This window comes from Pezoporus flaviventris, unplaced genomic scaffold (assembly GCF_033815535.1).
Source record: "Pezoporus flaviventris isolate CSIRO_AGI_PZ_B2104156 unplaced genomic scaffold, CSIRO_AGI_Pfla_v1 ptg000031l, whole genome shotgun sequence".
Taxonomy (NCBI): Eukaryota; Metazoa; Chordata; class Aves; order Psittaciformes; family Psittacidae; genus Pezoporus; species Pezoporus flaviventris.
The window spans coordinates 11754411-11770201 of NW_026892579.1; the positions used below are offsets into that span (position 1 = coordinate 11754411).

Below are 15791 nucleotides of genomic sequence, written 5' to 3' on the forward strand. Positions count from 1 at the left end.
GAGTAGAGGGGCAGGATCACCTCCTTTGACCTGCTGGTCATGCTCCTCTTGATGCAGCCCAGGATATGGTTGGCTTTCTGGGCTGTGAGTGCACACTGCAGCTGGCTCATGTTCAGCTTCTCATCAACCAGCACCCCTAAGTCCTTCTCCACAAAGCTGCTCTGGATCTCTTCTCTGCCCAGCCTGTAGTTGTGCCTAGGTTTGCTCTGACCCAGGTGTTGGACCTTGCACTTGGCATGGTTAAAATTCAGGAGGCTGGCATCAGCCCAACTTTCAAGTGTGTCGTGGTACCTCTGGATGGCATTCCTTCCCTCCAGGGTATCAACCGAACCACACAGCTTGGTGTCATTGGCAGGCTTCCTGAGGGCGCATTCAATCCCACTGTCCATGTCAGCAACAAAGAGGTTGAACAAGACCAGTCCCAACACTGATCCCTGAGGGACACAACCTCTTACTGTTCTCCATCTGGACATTGAGCCATTTACCACAACTCCTTGCATGCGGCCATCCAGCCAGTTCTTTATTGACCGAGTGGTTCATCTATCAAATCGATGCTTCTCCAATTTAGAGACAAGGATGTCGTGTGGGACAGTGTCAAACACTTGCACAAGTCCAGGTAGATGACATCAACTGCTCTACCCCTGTCCATCAGTTCCGTATCCCTATCACAGAAGGCCACCAAACTGGTCAGGCAGGATTTCCCCTTAGTGAAGACATGCTGGCTGTCACCAAGTACCTTGTTGCTTTTCATGTGTCTTAGCGTGCCTTCCAGGAGAACCTGCTCCAAGATTTTGCCAGGCATAGATGTGAGACTGACTGGTCTCTAGTTCCTGGGTCATCCATTTTCCCCTGCTTGAAAATGGGGGATATATTTCCTTTTCCCAGTCATCAGGAACTTCACCTGACTGCCAAGATTTTTCAAATATGATGGACAGTGTCTTAGCAACTTCATTTGCCAGCTCCTTCAGGACCCATGGATGGATTTCATCAGGTCTCAGAGACTTGTGTACCTTCACGTACTTAAGATGGTCTCGAACCGGTTCCTCTCCTACAGTAGGCATAAGGTCTTCATTCTCACAGTCCCTGCATCTGCCTTCCAAAACCTGGGTCATGTGGTCGGAGCATTTGCCAGTGAAGACTGTGACAAAGAAGTCATTAGGAACATCAGCCTTCCCCAAACCCAGGGTACCTGGTTCTCCTGATAGCTTTCAGAGATGGCACATCTTGTCCCTAGTCTGTCTTTTATTTGCTTCCAGGACAACATCCCTGTATTCTTCCCAGGCTGCCTATCCTTGCTTACACCTTTTATAAGCCTCTTTTTTCTTTTCAGTTTTCCTCAGGAGCTCCTTATCCATCCAAGGAGGTCTCCTGGCCCTCCTGCTGCACTTCCTTCTAGTTGGGATGCAGCACTCCTGAGCTTGCTGTAGGTGATCCTTGAATATCAACCAACAGTTTTGGGCCCCCCTGCCCTCTAGGGCTATATCCCATAGAACCTTACTAAGCAGGTTCCTGAAGAGGCCAAAGTCTGTTTTCTTGAAGTCCAGGGCAGTGTGCCTGCTGCACACTCTTCTCACTGTCCTGAGGATCTCAAATTCGACCATCTCATGATTGCTACAACCAAGGCTGTCCTGGAGTGTCACATTTCCAACCAACCCTTCCCTGTTGGTGAGCACGAGGTCAAGCATGGCACCTCTCCTTGTCGGCTACTCTATTACTTGTAGAAGGAAGTTTTCTTCCACACAATCAATGAACTTCTTGGATTCCTTGTGCCAAGCTATACCATCCCTCCAATAGATATCAGGGTGGTTGAAGTCCCCCATGAGAAAAAGGGCCTGTGAGTGTGAGGCTGTTCTCCCTCTGACTCTGACCCACAAACTCTCTGTTGATTGCTCACCTGTCCCCAGATAGAGTTCCATACTCTCCAGCCTATCCGTAACATAAACAACAACTCTCCCTCCCCGCCTGCCGGGCCTGTCTTTTCTAAAGAGCCTGTAACCTTCCATTCCAACACTCCAGTCATAGAATCACAGAATCACAGAATATTTAGGGTTGGAAAGGACCTTAAGATCATCTAGTTCCAACCCCCCCTGCCATGGGCAGGGATACCTCACACTAAACCATGTCACCTAGGGCTCTGTCCATCCTGGCCTTGAACAACACCATCGCACCATGTTTCTGTAACACCAATGATATCATATCCTCATAGACAGGCACACATCTCTAATTCCTCTTGTTTGTTCCCCATACTATGTGTGTTTTTATAGAGGCGTCGAAGCTGAGCTCCAAATGAATCCATCTCATTTGTTGGAGTTGCAGAAATATCTCTACATTGCTCCGGGCATTTATTATAGGTGCTGGCAACTGATTGGGAGTGCTGGGATAGAATGATTTCTCCCTCCCCCAACACATATAGTTTAAAGCTTTCTTGACCAGTCTGGCAAGCCTCCTACCAAAACTCCTCTTCCCCTTTGCTGTCAGACCAGCTCCCTTAGCCTCCAGTAGATCTAGCCTCCCAAATTGAGTCCCATGTTCTAAATACCCAAATCCCTGACTATGGTACCACTGTTCTAAATATTTATTAACCTGTCAAATCTGCCTAGCCTTTTTAAGGTCTTCCCCTTTTGTTCTGGAAAATTGATGAAAAGACTGTCTGAGCTCCAGATCCCCTAACCACCTCTCCCAGGGCTCTGTAGTCCTTCTTAATGTTCTCTGGGCTACTGCTATCTATATCACTATCGCCTACATGGACAACTAGAAGCAGGTAATAGTCAGTGGGACTTATGAGACCAGCAGCCTCTCTGCATCATCCCTGATTTGAGCCCCTGGCAGGCAACATACCTCCCTTGAGACTGGGTCAGGCCAAGAGATGGGTGCCTCTGTGCCTTTCAAAATAGAGTCCCCTACTACTATGACCTGCTGCTTTTTCCTGGCAGCACCAGTAGGGATCTTCTTCACTGGTGCATCAGCCTGTTGTTCATGCGGTAAAGTGTGTGTTTCCTTGTTAGCCCCCTGCAGAACTGCGAAGTGGCTCTGGGTGGGGACATCACATTTAGGAGGAAGCCCCTTGCTTTTAATTGTGCTCTTCCCCTTTTTTTCACTGGTTTTGGTTTTGTTACTAGTTCCCTGATTCTTGGTTTAATGCCCTCCTTCTTTCCTGCATGAGCTACAATGGACACTTGAGGCCCCTGCACAGTTTGGGCCTGGAGCAAGTAGTCCTGCCTCCTCTCGCTTCCCTGACACTTTTTAGCCTATTGACAGCGTCCCACAGCTCAACCCCTGCTGCAGGAGGACCTCCACCAGGGCGCACCAAGTGCAGCCCTGTTCATTGTGCACCATCGCTCCACAAGACCAGAAAAGTCACTCTCTACACTCTAAGCTCTGCCCTGCAACTTCCTCTCTCATCTGTTCTGTCTGGGTGCCTACACTGGCCACCACCGGGGCAACCAGCTCAGAGCTCCCATACTGAGCCCTGGCCTGTTGGAAATTTACGTTGGAAAGATCATTGAGTCCAACTGTTAACCTAGTTGGTTAACTGCTAACTGCCATCACTAAACCATGTCCCTAAGTGCCACATCTAAACATCTCTTAAATACCTCCAGTGATGGTGACTCCACCACTTCACTTGCAGCCTATTCCAGTTCTTGACAAACATATCAGTAAAAACATTTTTCCTAAGATCCAATCTAAACCTTCTCTGGCACAACTTGAGGCCCTTTCCTCTTGTCCTATCACTTGTCACTTGGGAGAAAAGTTTGACACCCACCTTGCTACAACCTCCTTTCAAGGTTATTGTAAAAAGAGGTAAGAACTCCTGTCAGCCTCCTTTTCTACAGACTAAAAAAAAACCAGTTCCCTCAGCCATTGTGTAAGACTTGTGCTCTAGACCCTACACCAGCTTTTTTGCCCTGTTCTGGACATGCTCCAGCAACTCAATTGCTTTCTTGTAGTAAGGGGTCCCAAAACGAACACAGGATTTGAAATGCAGTTTTGCCAGTGCTGAGTACAAGGGGATGATGCCTTCCCTAGTCCTGCTGGCCACACTATTTCTCATACAAGCAAGGATTCTATTGGCCTTCTTGGACACACTGCCAGTTCACATCCAGCCTGCTTTCAACCAACACCCCCTGCTCCTTTTCCCCAGGCAGCTTTCTAGCCACTCTTCCACTAACCTGCAGTGTTGCATGGGGTTGTCATAACCCAAGTACAAGACCTGGTATTTAGCCTTGCTGAACCTCATAAAATTTGCCTTGACCCATTAATACTGCCTGTCCAGATCCCTCTGTTGAGCCCTCCTACCCTCCAGCAGGTCAACATTGCTGCCCAGCTTGGTACCTGCAAACTTAAGGAGACTGCACTCTATCGACTTGTCCAGATCAGTGATAAAGATTAAACTGCACTAGCCCCAGTAGTGAGCCCTGAGAAACACCAATTATGACTGGCCACTAATTGGATTTAACTCTGTGCACCACCACTTTTTGGGATTGGCCATCCAGAAGGTTTTTTTACCTAGCAAATCCTGTGTCCATCCAAGCCATGAGCAGTCAATTTCTGTAGCAGAATGCTATGGAAAGAGTGTCAAAAGCTTTACTAAACTCTAGGTAGACATCATCCACAACCTTTCTTTCATCTACCTGCCATAGAAAGAGATCAAGTTAATCAAGCAGGACTTGCCTTTCATAAACCTATGCTGACTTTTAAATTGCGTGCTGCACGATTGCCCTTAAGGCAATCTACTCAACCACCTTCCCCAAAAGGGGCCTGTAGTTCCCCAGATTGTTCTTCAGACCTTTCTAAGATATAGGAGAATGTCCTAAATGTAAGGCCTAAATAGTTTGAAACCCTTCTTGCAATTCATAAGTAAGATCTTAGAATACTAGTTCTCTGTTTTTCTGTCAGCACAAGTTTAACTTCTCAGCAGTGCACTCAAATGTCGTATACAAAGGCATTCTCTGTAGAATCTTTTTTTGAATCTCTACTTGTCTCATATTTCAGGCATTTTCTTATTTTTTTAATGCTTGCTTAGTTGATATATCTTTTTAAACTATTACATCTATATTTTTTAAAGAAATATGAAATGAATGACAGTTCACAATCCTAAATATTGCCCAGAAAGGAAGAGAGATAAACCACTTGTCAAAGTCCTGAATTTTCCAAATACAGAGAAGTAACGCAAAACACATTTCTGAAGTCACTACTGATTTACTAGCCTTTGGTTTACTAGCTAGGTTGTCCTGTGAAACATCTGTATTATTTGAACCTGATGATGACTAGCCAGAAGCCCTTAGCAAAAATCTAAGGAGTCTTCAAAAAAAATCTATGTTATTCTAGAAATACAGAAAGGAGGATGTGGTAACGTTCTACCTGATATAAAATATTATTGTTGATTAAGGTGTTACAATCTAGTGATCCTCTATGTAGAAATATTTTGACAATGAACTAACAATAATGCTCAATAAGTAGTAGAAGATGAGTGTCAGTTAATCTAGGAGCATCACTTAAAAAAACAATCAGTAAGAGTTAGGCGTTACACATGACTTTGAAAATGTTGACAATAGGCCAGTGTTTTCATTAATACAGTGAAAGCAGCCATAAAGCAGGTATGTTGCTCTAAAAAGCACTGATAGACTACAGGTTTAATTACCCAGCACATACAATGTTAGTGCAAAAGACAATGCTTGATCTCTCTTCTAAGGAGTCTCTAACTCCTGCTGCTGTCAAATTTTCTGAAATTTTGATTAATGAAAGAGACATAGCTATATTGTCCTGCATTTTATTCAGACCTTTTGCTTGAAAATTACATGAAGGAAAACTGTATCTAGCCTTGAAGAGGAAAGAGATGCTCCTTAAACTTTCCTCATGAGGCTCTATAGGGCAAGACTTGCTGTAAGTATGAAGGAAAACAAGAGAGTCCAAACAACATGACAAAATTAAATTTGAAAAGGGAAAGAAGAGAAAAGAAAGAGATGGAAGAAACTGAAATTCCTTTACTTGTATAGATTTTTGTTTGTTTCAGAAAGGAAGAAACCTTCCTTATCAGAAGCTTTGTTTGCTTTTACAACCTTATTTCTTATTGGAAGCTTTTTTTACTTCTACACGGTAATACAAAGAGTTTGGCTCTAGTCCCTCAGGACCATAAAGACCATAAACTGGGGAGGGGGGAAAAAAAATAACAAGTTATTGGAAGAAGATATATCCAGAAGCATTTTAAACATTATATAATTGTCTGAAACTATTCAGTTGAGAGGATAAAAGGCCATTACTATTTTTATAAATGTAAACATTTTGTATGTAAGCATTTATTAGTAAAATACTGATTTTCAAAAATTCAAAAGATACTGAAGTAAAACACTAAGTTATGTTTAAAGTTAATTCAAATTAGGTAGTGATTTCCAATTGTTCAAGTACATAATTCTTAAATTCCTCCAAGCTGAAAATCCTAGTCTTGAGGCACAAAGAAAAGTTTAATCCTCATATATAATAAAAGAGTAGTCATGATCTAAAAATCTAATGTTTTCTATAATTATTTATGAAAATTTTAAAGGAAAAGCTTCAAAACTGAGAAACTGAGAGAGATTAGTAAAAGTTGTGATCCCAGTTAAGAATTTAGATTACATCTTCCATTAGGCAGTAGCACAGTATAGAACCTTTTTTCACTCCTAAGTAAACATCATTTCAAAAGGCAAAATAAATTTTGATATAAGTTTAGTTACATGTTATCTGTGGGAAAAAGGAACATACGTCTGCTATCAAGAGGAAAGGATTGGAAAAGTTCCAGTTCCACATTCTTAACTGCTGCAACTTCTTCAAATGCATTTTATTTCAAGATTATATTAATTGGAAAATTTAGGAGGCCATACTTATCCAAGAAATCTTTAGGGGCGAATAATAAAAACATACCAAAATGTGATTTTTTTTTTGCTTCTGAAGAATTATATAAGAAATACTTCCACAATTTCCACCCCAATTGCTGAAAATTAGTTCCAATCATTGAAAATTAGTTCCAAATGATGATGTTATTTAACAACTATCAAATCTAATAGCAATGAACACCTATACATTTATACATGTGTGCAAATATGCATGGACAGAGAGTTTAGAAAAATGTCTGTTTAATTTCTAAGTATGTGTATAAGGTATAATACATACACACATTTAAAGATAATATAAATATAATGCTCCCACACAGTCATCTTAAAAGTGTGGTTAGGCATAATCAGTATCTGTTGCAACGGCAATACCAGATTATTATTTACTAGAAAAGCAAGAAGATAATAACCTTCCTAGTAAATATGAATATTTTGATTAGCACATGTTCTGCCCATCTGCTGAAATCCTACAGCAAATTGAAACAAGATTAGTGAATATTTTAATTTCAGCTATCCATGCACTTTCTGCCACTATTAGCAGGTTTCACTTGAATTAGCCATAAAATTGTCTCCCTTTCTTCTTATGTGACAGTGATGTGCAGAGTATGTTTTATCTCTGTTTGACCAAATGCTACTATTTGAAGCAATCTGCCCAAATGCAAAAAAGGACAATGACATAATTTTCAAATTTACTAAAATGCTTCCAAGAAACTGAATTTAACTGGCATGATCAACTGGGAACATATGCTTTGAAAGACAGTAAGACACTCCTGCCTTACTCATTTACAAGTAATTGTTATGGTATACATTTTGACACACATTGCATTAATTTGCTGCTTTAGTATATATTGAGATCTGTTTGCACTTTATTGTTACTATTTCAAGAACGATATTCCTGTTCTTGCTGTATATCAAATAATTCATATTAACACTCCATACAGAAACTTCTCTATGAGAAAATCTCTGATCCACTATAAGAAGATGAAACCTGGCTTCTACTGATTAAAAAAGATGTAGACTTCTGTCACAAAAAATCATATATTTTTTCTCAGAAATAAATTCTGAATACTATCTCTTCTATATTTTGACTTAGGCATATGCCATGGAACAGCTAATCCAGTTTGGTAGAAACAACACTACCTATAGGCAAAACAGAGATGCAGAACAGTCTTTGTTTAACAAACACATTCTACACTAACGAAACCATTGATGTGAAGCTACTTGCATTACTTTTTTAAACAGCTGCATATTCCAAAACGGTACTATTCAAACGGCATTATCATAAAATTTTCACAAATAGTATAGACAGAATTGGAATCCAAACTGATAATAGAAGGCTTCAAAAGTTAACTTACATGATCAATTAGTTCACGAACCATTCCATTCCACTGTCCACTGGCATCTTCCTGGGCTCCGTATTTTCCATCCTCCACCAGTCTAATCTCATAGGAAAATCCAAGGATAGTAGACAGCTCCCTGAGCAGGTCAATGCAATAACCTTCAAATCGATCATTTCCATACAAGGGTTTGTCAGACTTTTTGAACATAACATACGGCTCTTCCTGTAAAAATTAAAAGGACAGAATGGATAATGAGTGCCCCCATAATTTTTGTTTCTTTTTAATCTAAAGTAGTACACTGGCATTATAACACTCCCTGTACAAAGAACTAGAATTAAAAGTAGAATCCTTTTAGATTTTGGTTATGTCTGTCTAAAGTCTTTATTTACCTTCAAACTGAAGTTAGTCAAAAGACCATCTTTCTCATTTTTATTAAAAAAAAAATAAAATTACACTGAAACACTACAGACGTATCTTCAAGGAATACATATAAAACCAAATTTAAGTGTCCTTCTTAACAAATTACATTATACATTAAAATCAAATACATTGGTTGTATGGACATTGTAAGCCTCTTGAAATGCAGAAACAGTGTTCTTTGGCAACTGAAACAAATTAATTCAGACCCTAAACATCAAACGTTTAAAGTATTATGATTTACACTTTTCTTTACACAAGTATTTTAGCTGTTTTCTCAATGCTTTTTCAGGTAAAGTGTAGAAAACCTACAGGAGGAGGCAAATTTCAGTGAAAATTCCTACTGTTCTGTTGCCTCAAATTATAGTCTGCTATTTCCAAGACTGTAGCAAAACCAGGAAAAAGTTAACTCAAAATCAAATTCCATGACGTACAGTCCATGAAAATTTATTTTCTTTAAACATTTTCTTATTTAGTTTAAATTACAATGTGACTTTTTTGCATATAGTGGTCTGCAAACAAATTAAAATAATTGACAATGTATTCATAATTATGAGAAAAAACAACATTTAGCAAAAGATAAGATTTTTACATCTGCTTCTCAGTATAGGATAGCCTTCCTCAAATTAATGATAAAAACACAAATACCAAATGGTATCGTTTTCCACTACAATATGGCACCAATATTCAAGTTTTATTTGATAGATGAAATACACAGCTCAGTCTTTGGTCATGTGTTAGACATGGTTTTTTTTCATTTTTTAGAATAATAAAAAATAAGCACCAAGTAAGGTAAGACAAATGATAGTAGATGCAATTACTGCAGCAGATATAAGTTGCAATGAATAATCAGATAAACTCTCCAGGGTAACTTAACAAAATTCATAGAGCCCTAAACCTCCACATCAGCACTCATTGGGGTTAAAGCACTTCATTCTACACACATCCGACAGCTTTAATAAAGATTTGTCAGCATTCCTGATGTAAACATGTGTCTTGAGGTGTCCCATGATTTAAGCATTATATCGGCATAAAACTGGAACTTAGCATGTAAAATTTTACTCAAAATGCAAAGGAGAGCCCAGGAAGATCTCTTGCTTTCTTTAAAGAAGTGTAAAAGGACAATTGTTATGAAATATCTCACATACGACATCTCACATATAACAACTGTAAGAAAAATGTTTTTCAGGGGAAAATCAGGATTCCTTAATGAAATAACACTACTGGCCAAGCACAAGCTGTACCAAGACAAAACACAGAAAGTGCAGAAAAGTAGCAAACCTCAAGCATGAATTCTTCAATCAACAGAAACTTGAAAGTGGGGAGGAAGTGAAATGTAGCTCAAAAATGTGAAGGGCACATGGAAAAGACAAGAAAACAACAACAACAAAAAAAAAACCACACACACAAAAAAAAACAAACCCAAACATAAAACTGATGCAGGGACTACATGCTTTATGTGTTCAAGTTTTAAATTTATAGCATGTGCTAATGTAAAACTGGCTACTAAATACACTCTTAGGAAATTGTCTATGCATTAAACACATGGATGACCATTGCTTCTTGGTGGATTATTACTTCCACAAAAATATTTCAGTAGGACAATTATAATTGATAATGTAGACAGGTTATTTAAACTGAATGATTGCTAGATATTAAAATATTTATTTTAACTTTGTTCATATTTTAATTTTATCCTTCAGCTCCTGAAATCATGACCCTTAAAAATCACTATAACACATCACAAAACAAGTTGGTCAGACTTGCTTTCAAAACGTTTACAAAATGTTCCTTAAGATCTTCTAAGCATTTTCAGCTGAAATTAATAGTCTTTCAACTAGACACATTTCCCTAGAGTGAAAAATAAACAAACAACAAAACCTTCCCTTTAGCATTTTCATTATGGCTTGGAATGACACGAGTAGCTTCCAGCAAAAGCCACTGAATAAGCACTGCCCATACACAAGTGCTCCAAGAAAAATATTCCTGAAAAAATCCTCATGCAGAGTCATTTCCAGAAAACATGTTTACTCTGAATTAACTTAGGCTACAGAAAATTGATTCTACCATGTATTTTTATCAAGTATGCTTGTCCTGAAATGAGAGCAACCAAAGGGAGAGTTATCGAACTTTAAAAACACTTTACTTCAACCTAATTAATTTTGCTTCTGGTTAAGCTTACTCTTGATGCATGAAATTTGCCAACTTTGTAGCATACCTTTGACCAGCTCAACAGTAAAGAATTACCCAAATGAAGTTTATATAAATAGAAACACTAAGAACATGAAAATAAAGAAAAAGATAAAGGGCATTGGGAACAATGAAAGAGATAAAAGGGACATGGGTTAATAAATTTTTAGTATCAGTAGCTTACATCTGAAATTCAGGGTTAGATAAACTGACATTTTCTCACAAGTTTAAATCATAAAAGTTTATAAACCTTGTTCAAGAATGAGAGTCTAAATTATATAAAATCAAAAGGTTCACATATATAATTATACACCTAATTATACAATCATATAATTCATAGTATTTAATGTAAATATTTTTAGACAAGGAAGAAATGAAAAATGTACATGCAGTACACTCCTTCCAAAGATCAGTGTATACCTACATCACCAAACTATCAAATTTAAAGTTTTCAAGCCCTAGTTTTGCTTCAACTGTTTATACTTCATATGAGTAGCTTTGTCTCTGAAGGGAAAGTCTTCATCCCACTATTTCTTTTTAAAATAGGGGGTTTAGAGGAAGAAAAATAGCAAGCAAACAAAGAAAAAGCTTTGATTCTTCATTTGAGGTATACCGCCAATATCTTTACCACTCGGGATAACAGTATAACAAACAAGTATATAGTAGGATGGAATTTTTCTTTTCCAGAAATGTTATTCTATGCCTTAGGAGTTTTTAAATACAGATGAATTCCATCCTGTGATACTCTGCAGAATTCTGCAGGATCTGAGATCGTGAGGGATAGGATCATGATCTAAGATCATGAGGGCATAGGGTTTGATTCTCAGATCATTCTAGTCCTGTGAAAGTAGGTAAATGAAAGACAGTCAATTCTAGTAACTCAAAAGATGATATAATACAAAGTGATCTTGTTTCATAAAATGCAGGTTTATGGCTAGTTAAAAAGGCATCTAATTTATGTGACCTTTCTCTCAGCACAAGGAAAATCAATTATCTGTAAAGGAGCTACCTAGTCCAGTTGACTAGAAAGGAGTAAGTATTAATTCATTACAAAACATTATGAGAAGGAAATTAATCAGATCTAGAGAAGATGTAAGGAAGAAAAAAGTTTTATTAAAAACCTGCTAATGATAATTTTCAGGATAAAAATAAATGAGAAGAATCAGAATCATCAGGAAAATATGCCTAGTGTCAGGTGTCCCTGCACATCTCAGGGAGGCTGGAACTAGATGATCTTAATGTCCTTTCAACCCTAACTGTTCTATGATTCTAAAGTAAAACTACTGTAAATAAACATATGGTCACAAGGAAGACTAAAGTAGCAGGTAGATTAAAAATTGTATCTGTAACTACAAAATAAATCCTTGAAAAGTATTTCTTGAGTAATACAGAAAAATTACTAGTTCATTCAAGATTGATATGACCCTCAAGTGACAGATGACTGCTCTTTTCATGCAAACTTTTTGTTTACATGTACTGGTGTTGAATAAAGACATTTTGTCTTATTGATAAGTTGGTGTCTCCTGGCTGCATGGTGAACTTTAAGCACCGTGATTTTTATCAGTAGCTTTATGTGCTAATATTCCATGAATATAAACAATTGGCTTTCTCATAATAACACTCTAAATTGCATTATTTCTATAATACACACCAAGGATACTATCTCCAAAGAGTTTTTTCTTTAGGTATGTCAATATAAGAGTTTTTCCACTACACATTTTCATGTGTTTCATTTGCAAAATTTATCTGTATTTGGTTTTGAATAAATAAGTTGAATCACAAACTTCAAGCTTCCCTACACAATAAAAGATTTTTCTTGTGTTTCTACATGTTAAATTTATATTACAGTTTTACAGACTTGTGTAATGTTTAAAATGAACAGCTAATACTTGAATGAAACACACTTATTCTATACAACTGTGAGCATAGAAAAAAATTACTGGTTGATTTTTTTATTATCATTGTTTTGTAGACTTGATTGATATGTTTCTTTTTCAGACTTGGACAAAAAATACTTACTTGAATTATTACTGTGAGCTTATTAAATGTCAACTACAAAGATATTCCTCGAAATGGCAACAATAAATTCTACATTCCAATTTTAATTTTTATGGATAGTTATCTACATCATCAGTATTAGCATTACTATCAGTACTGAGAAAAGCACAACAAGACAAAAGTGGAATCCCTGATGAAAACAAAAAAAACATCTTCAAAATTTGACACTGTTAGAACAGAGAATTCTAATCATTAGCTTCTGTTCACCAGGGATATTGGAGTTAAAAGGCTGCCATTTCTAACTAACATTTATGTCAGATTTAAGGAATACACAACAGGCTTCCACAGTTGGCAGTCAAAATTCAAGTGGGAGAGGAGAAGCAATCCACTAGTTACAGTCAATCAAAATAATGTAAAATATTAGGCATCTCACTACTCATTTGAGCTAGCCAGGATATTCTACAGAAGAAACTACGACCAGACACAAAAAAACCTTCAAAGTCACCTACTTCCACTATACTGTCTATAATATACATTAATTATGAAAATCCTTATTTGACATCTAAAATATTTTCTGGATGAGTCACTAGTATGACCTTTTGGATCATGAAACACGTAGTCATAACTTTGTTTTGGTAAATCACAGCCTGAAGAACTCAAGCCATAGTTGTTCTTTTCTGCACTTCCACTCCTCATTTTATCACACTGCTAAAAAAATAAGTTTTATTTATTCCCCCACATTTTACTCAACTTTAGCCAGACTTTAAATTAATTCAGCTGCATCTCAAGAAAGTGTACTAAGTTTCCACTCCAGTAAAGCAAAACAGATATGAGTGAATGCCTATTTCAAGCAAAAACACTTGACTCAATAAACCACAGAATGTGAAAGTGCTAAACTGTTGCAACAGTGCAGCCTGTACTAACCTATTTTTCAGCTGAGCTGAATCATACTGTCTTCATGATGCATGAAGAATATCAAAGACATTATTAGCTCTTACCATAATGGAAAGCAAAACATAATTTTCTTATGATGTGTCTTAAATTTTCAAAAGACTGTGGGGAAAATCTAAGAAAAAAAATGCAAAACCTAGACATCTGGTAAATACAGTAGGCATTTTCCTAGACTGATGGTCCTTGGTGCTCATAAACCCAACAAAGGAGTTATAAATTGATCCTTGCCATTATGTAGAAGTATAGTTTTATTACTAGCATTTAATAATAAAAGGTAATTGAAGCACTAGAAAATTGAGAGAAGTTTGGGTTGAGGCTGTAAATTTGGAATCCAAAGTACTTCTCAGTCCTTATGCAGAGATATAAACAAATGGTCATCCTACCTTCTTTTTGCACTCAGCCAGGAGAAAAATAGCTTTATTGACCTTTTTTTACCAAGTCAAACTTTAACTTGTGCTGATCCTACTGCACTCATTCATATACTATGACTCCCTTCAAAACTCATAATTCTTTTTCTGGTAAGCATCAGTTACTTTTACATTTGAAATACAAACAAGCACTGTGGCCAAGCATATTGCTGCATACTTAGCAAGTCTGAAGGCCAGAAATGTTATTAGAAGTACACAGAAATTATGCTGAATCTTATGACAAGGGTGATTTTCAACTTTAACTCTTGTATTTTGAGCACCATAAAGTACACAGCACGCAAATTTAGCTTTCTCAGTGGAAAAATTCCTGAAATGCTTTACAGTAGTTTGCTTTAGATTTTTGTTACACCAACTGGTCACTGGATTCAGAGGAGTGGGACTGGGGCAAGAGTGAAATGAAGTTCAGCAAGGGGAGGGTTCAGCATCTCAATGCTGAAATGGGCATAAGAAGTCTGGGAGAGGTAGTTAGGCACACACTTATCACAACAGAAGAATATATAGAAAGGGGTAACAACACTAGTAAAAGCTGAAAATAAGCGTTGTGGTTAAGAATTGAACATTCCTTTAGTTTCCAATGTAAAAAATTTAATACATCTGACTAAAAAAAATAGAAAAACATCAAGTTTTCAACTTTTTTGCTAGATAAAAGCAGATGCAACTATTTTCTGGCAGTATACAATTTAAAAAGATTTGTGAAAGAGAAATAGCTGTTTAGGGCTGCCATATTTGGAACCAAACATTATCAAGTTATTAATATCTTGATTTAAATTGATTTGATCGGTATTGATTGAATTGGTATTGATTGAATCAGTATTGATTGATTCATTCCAGAATGATAACAATACTAATTATGAGAAAATGCCTGCTCACCAGTATCTTTCCTCAATATATCCCGTAAAAATGAAAATTAAAAATATTAAACATTTGCAACTCTGTCTACAAAGACATCCATTTTTATAAAGACAAAATGATATTTTTATATATATTATTTTATATTATTATTTATATTGTTTTATATTTTTATATATATAAATTTAAAATCTGAAAAACTAGCCATTACAATCTCATGTTTTAAATATCCTTTGGGTGCAAAAGAAAGGGAGAGAAAGTATCCAAAATGAAATATGACATACCTAAAAAAAAAAAAAGCCAGATACTGAAAACTTGGTCTTCACTTGATTTTACATCTTGATTTTGAAAACAAGATGGCATTTCTACAGTATCAGATTTTTAAACATTATAAAAAGTAGTATTTATAAATAAAATACAGTTTGGGGTTATTACATTTTGAACTAAATAAAACTGTTTAGAAAATCTATTATAATTATTCCTTCTAAAATATTCAGAGTGATTTTTTTCAGAGAAGTATAGATAAAGAAGTATTTTCATATTGCAAAAGTAACAAAACCCTTACATTTGAAATTATCACGCACCTTTCATAAGTTTCACATATTTCTTAAAACTATCAGAATTGACAACTGTGAGCTGTTCAGAACTATGATCTAAACAGATATAGAAAAGCACATGAACACTAATTACAAGGGAAAGGAAAGGGACATTCATTTCACCAGAACAGGACAAATCAATCTGTGCAAGATGTA

General features: G+C 36.8%; 1 protein-coding gene across 8 annotated transcripts in view; it reads right to left on the bottom strand.

Moving 5' to 3' along the window:
• The window catches only part of GRIK2 (glutamate ionotropic receptor kainate type subunit 2), a 407838-nt gene that overhangs the window by 156945 nt on the left and 235102 nt on the right, over positions 1–15791 (bottom strand). For all 8 annotated transcript variants that reach the window (XM_061460222.1, XM_061460224.1, XM_061460220.1 and 5 more), the window contains one exon: positions 8222–8428. In XM_061460222.1, the coding sequence (XP_061316206.1) occupies positions 8222–8428 (207 nt within the window). The remainder of the gene's footprint in view (positions 1–8221; positions 8429–15791) is intronic.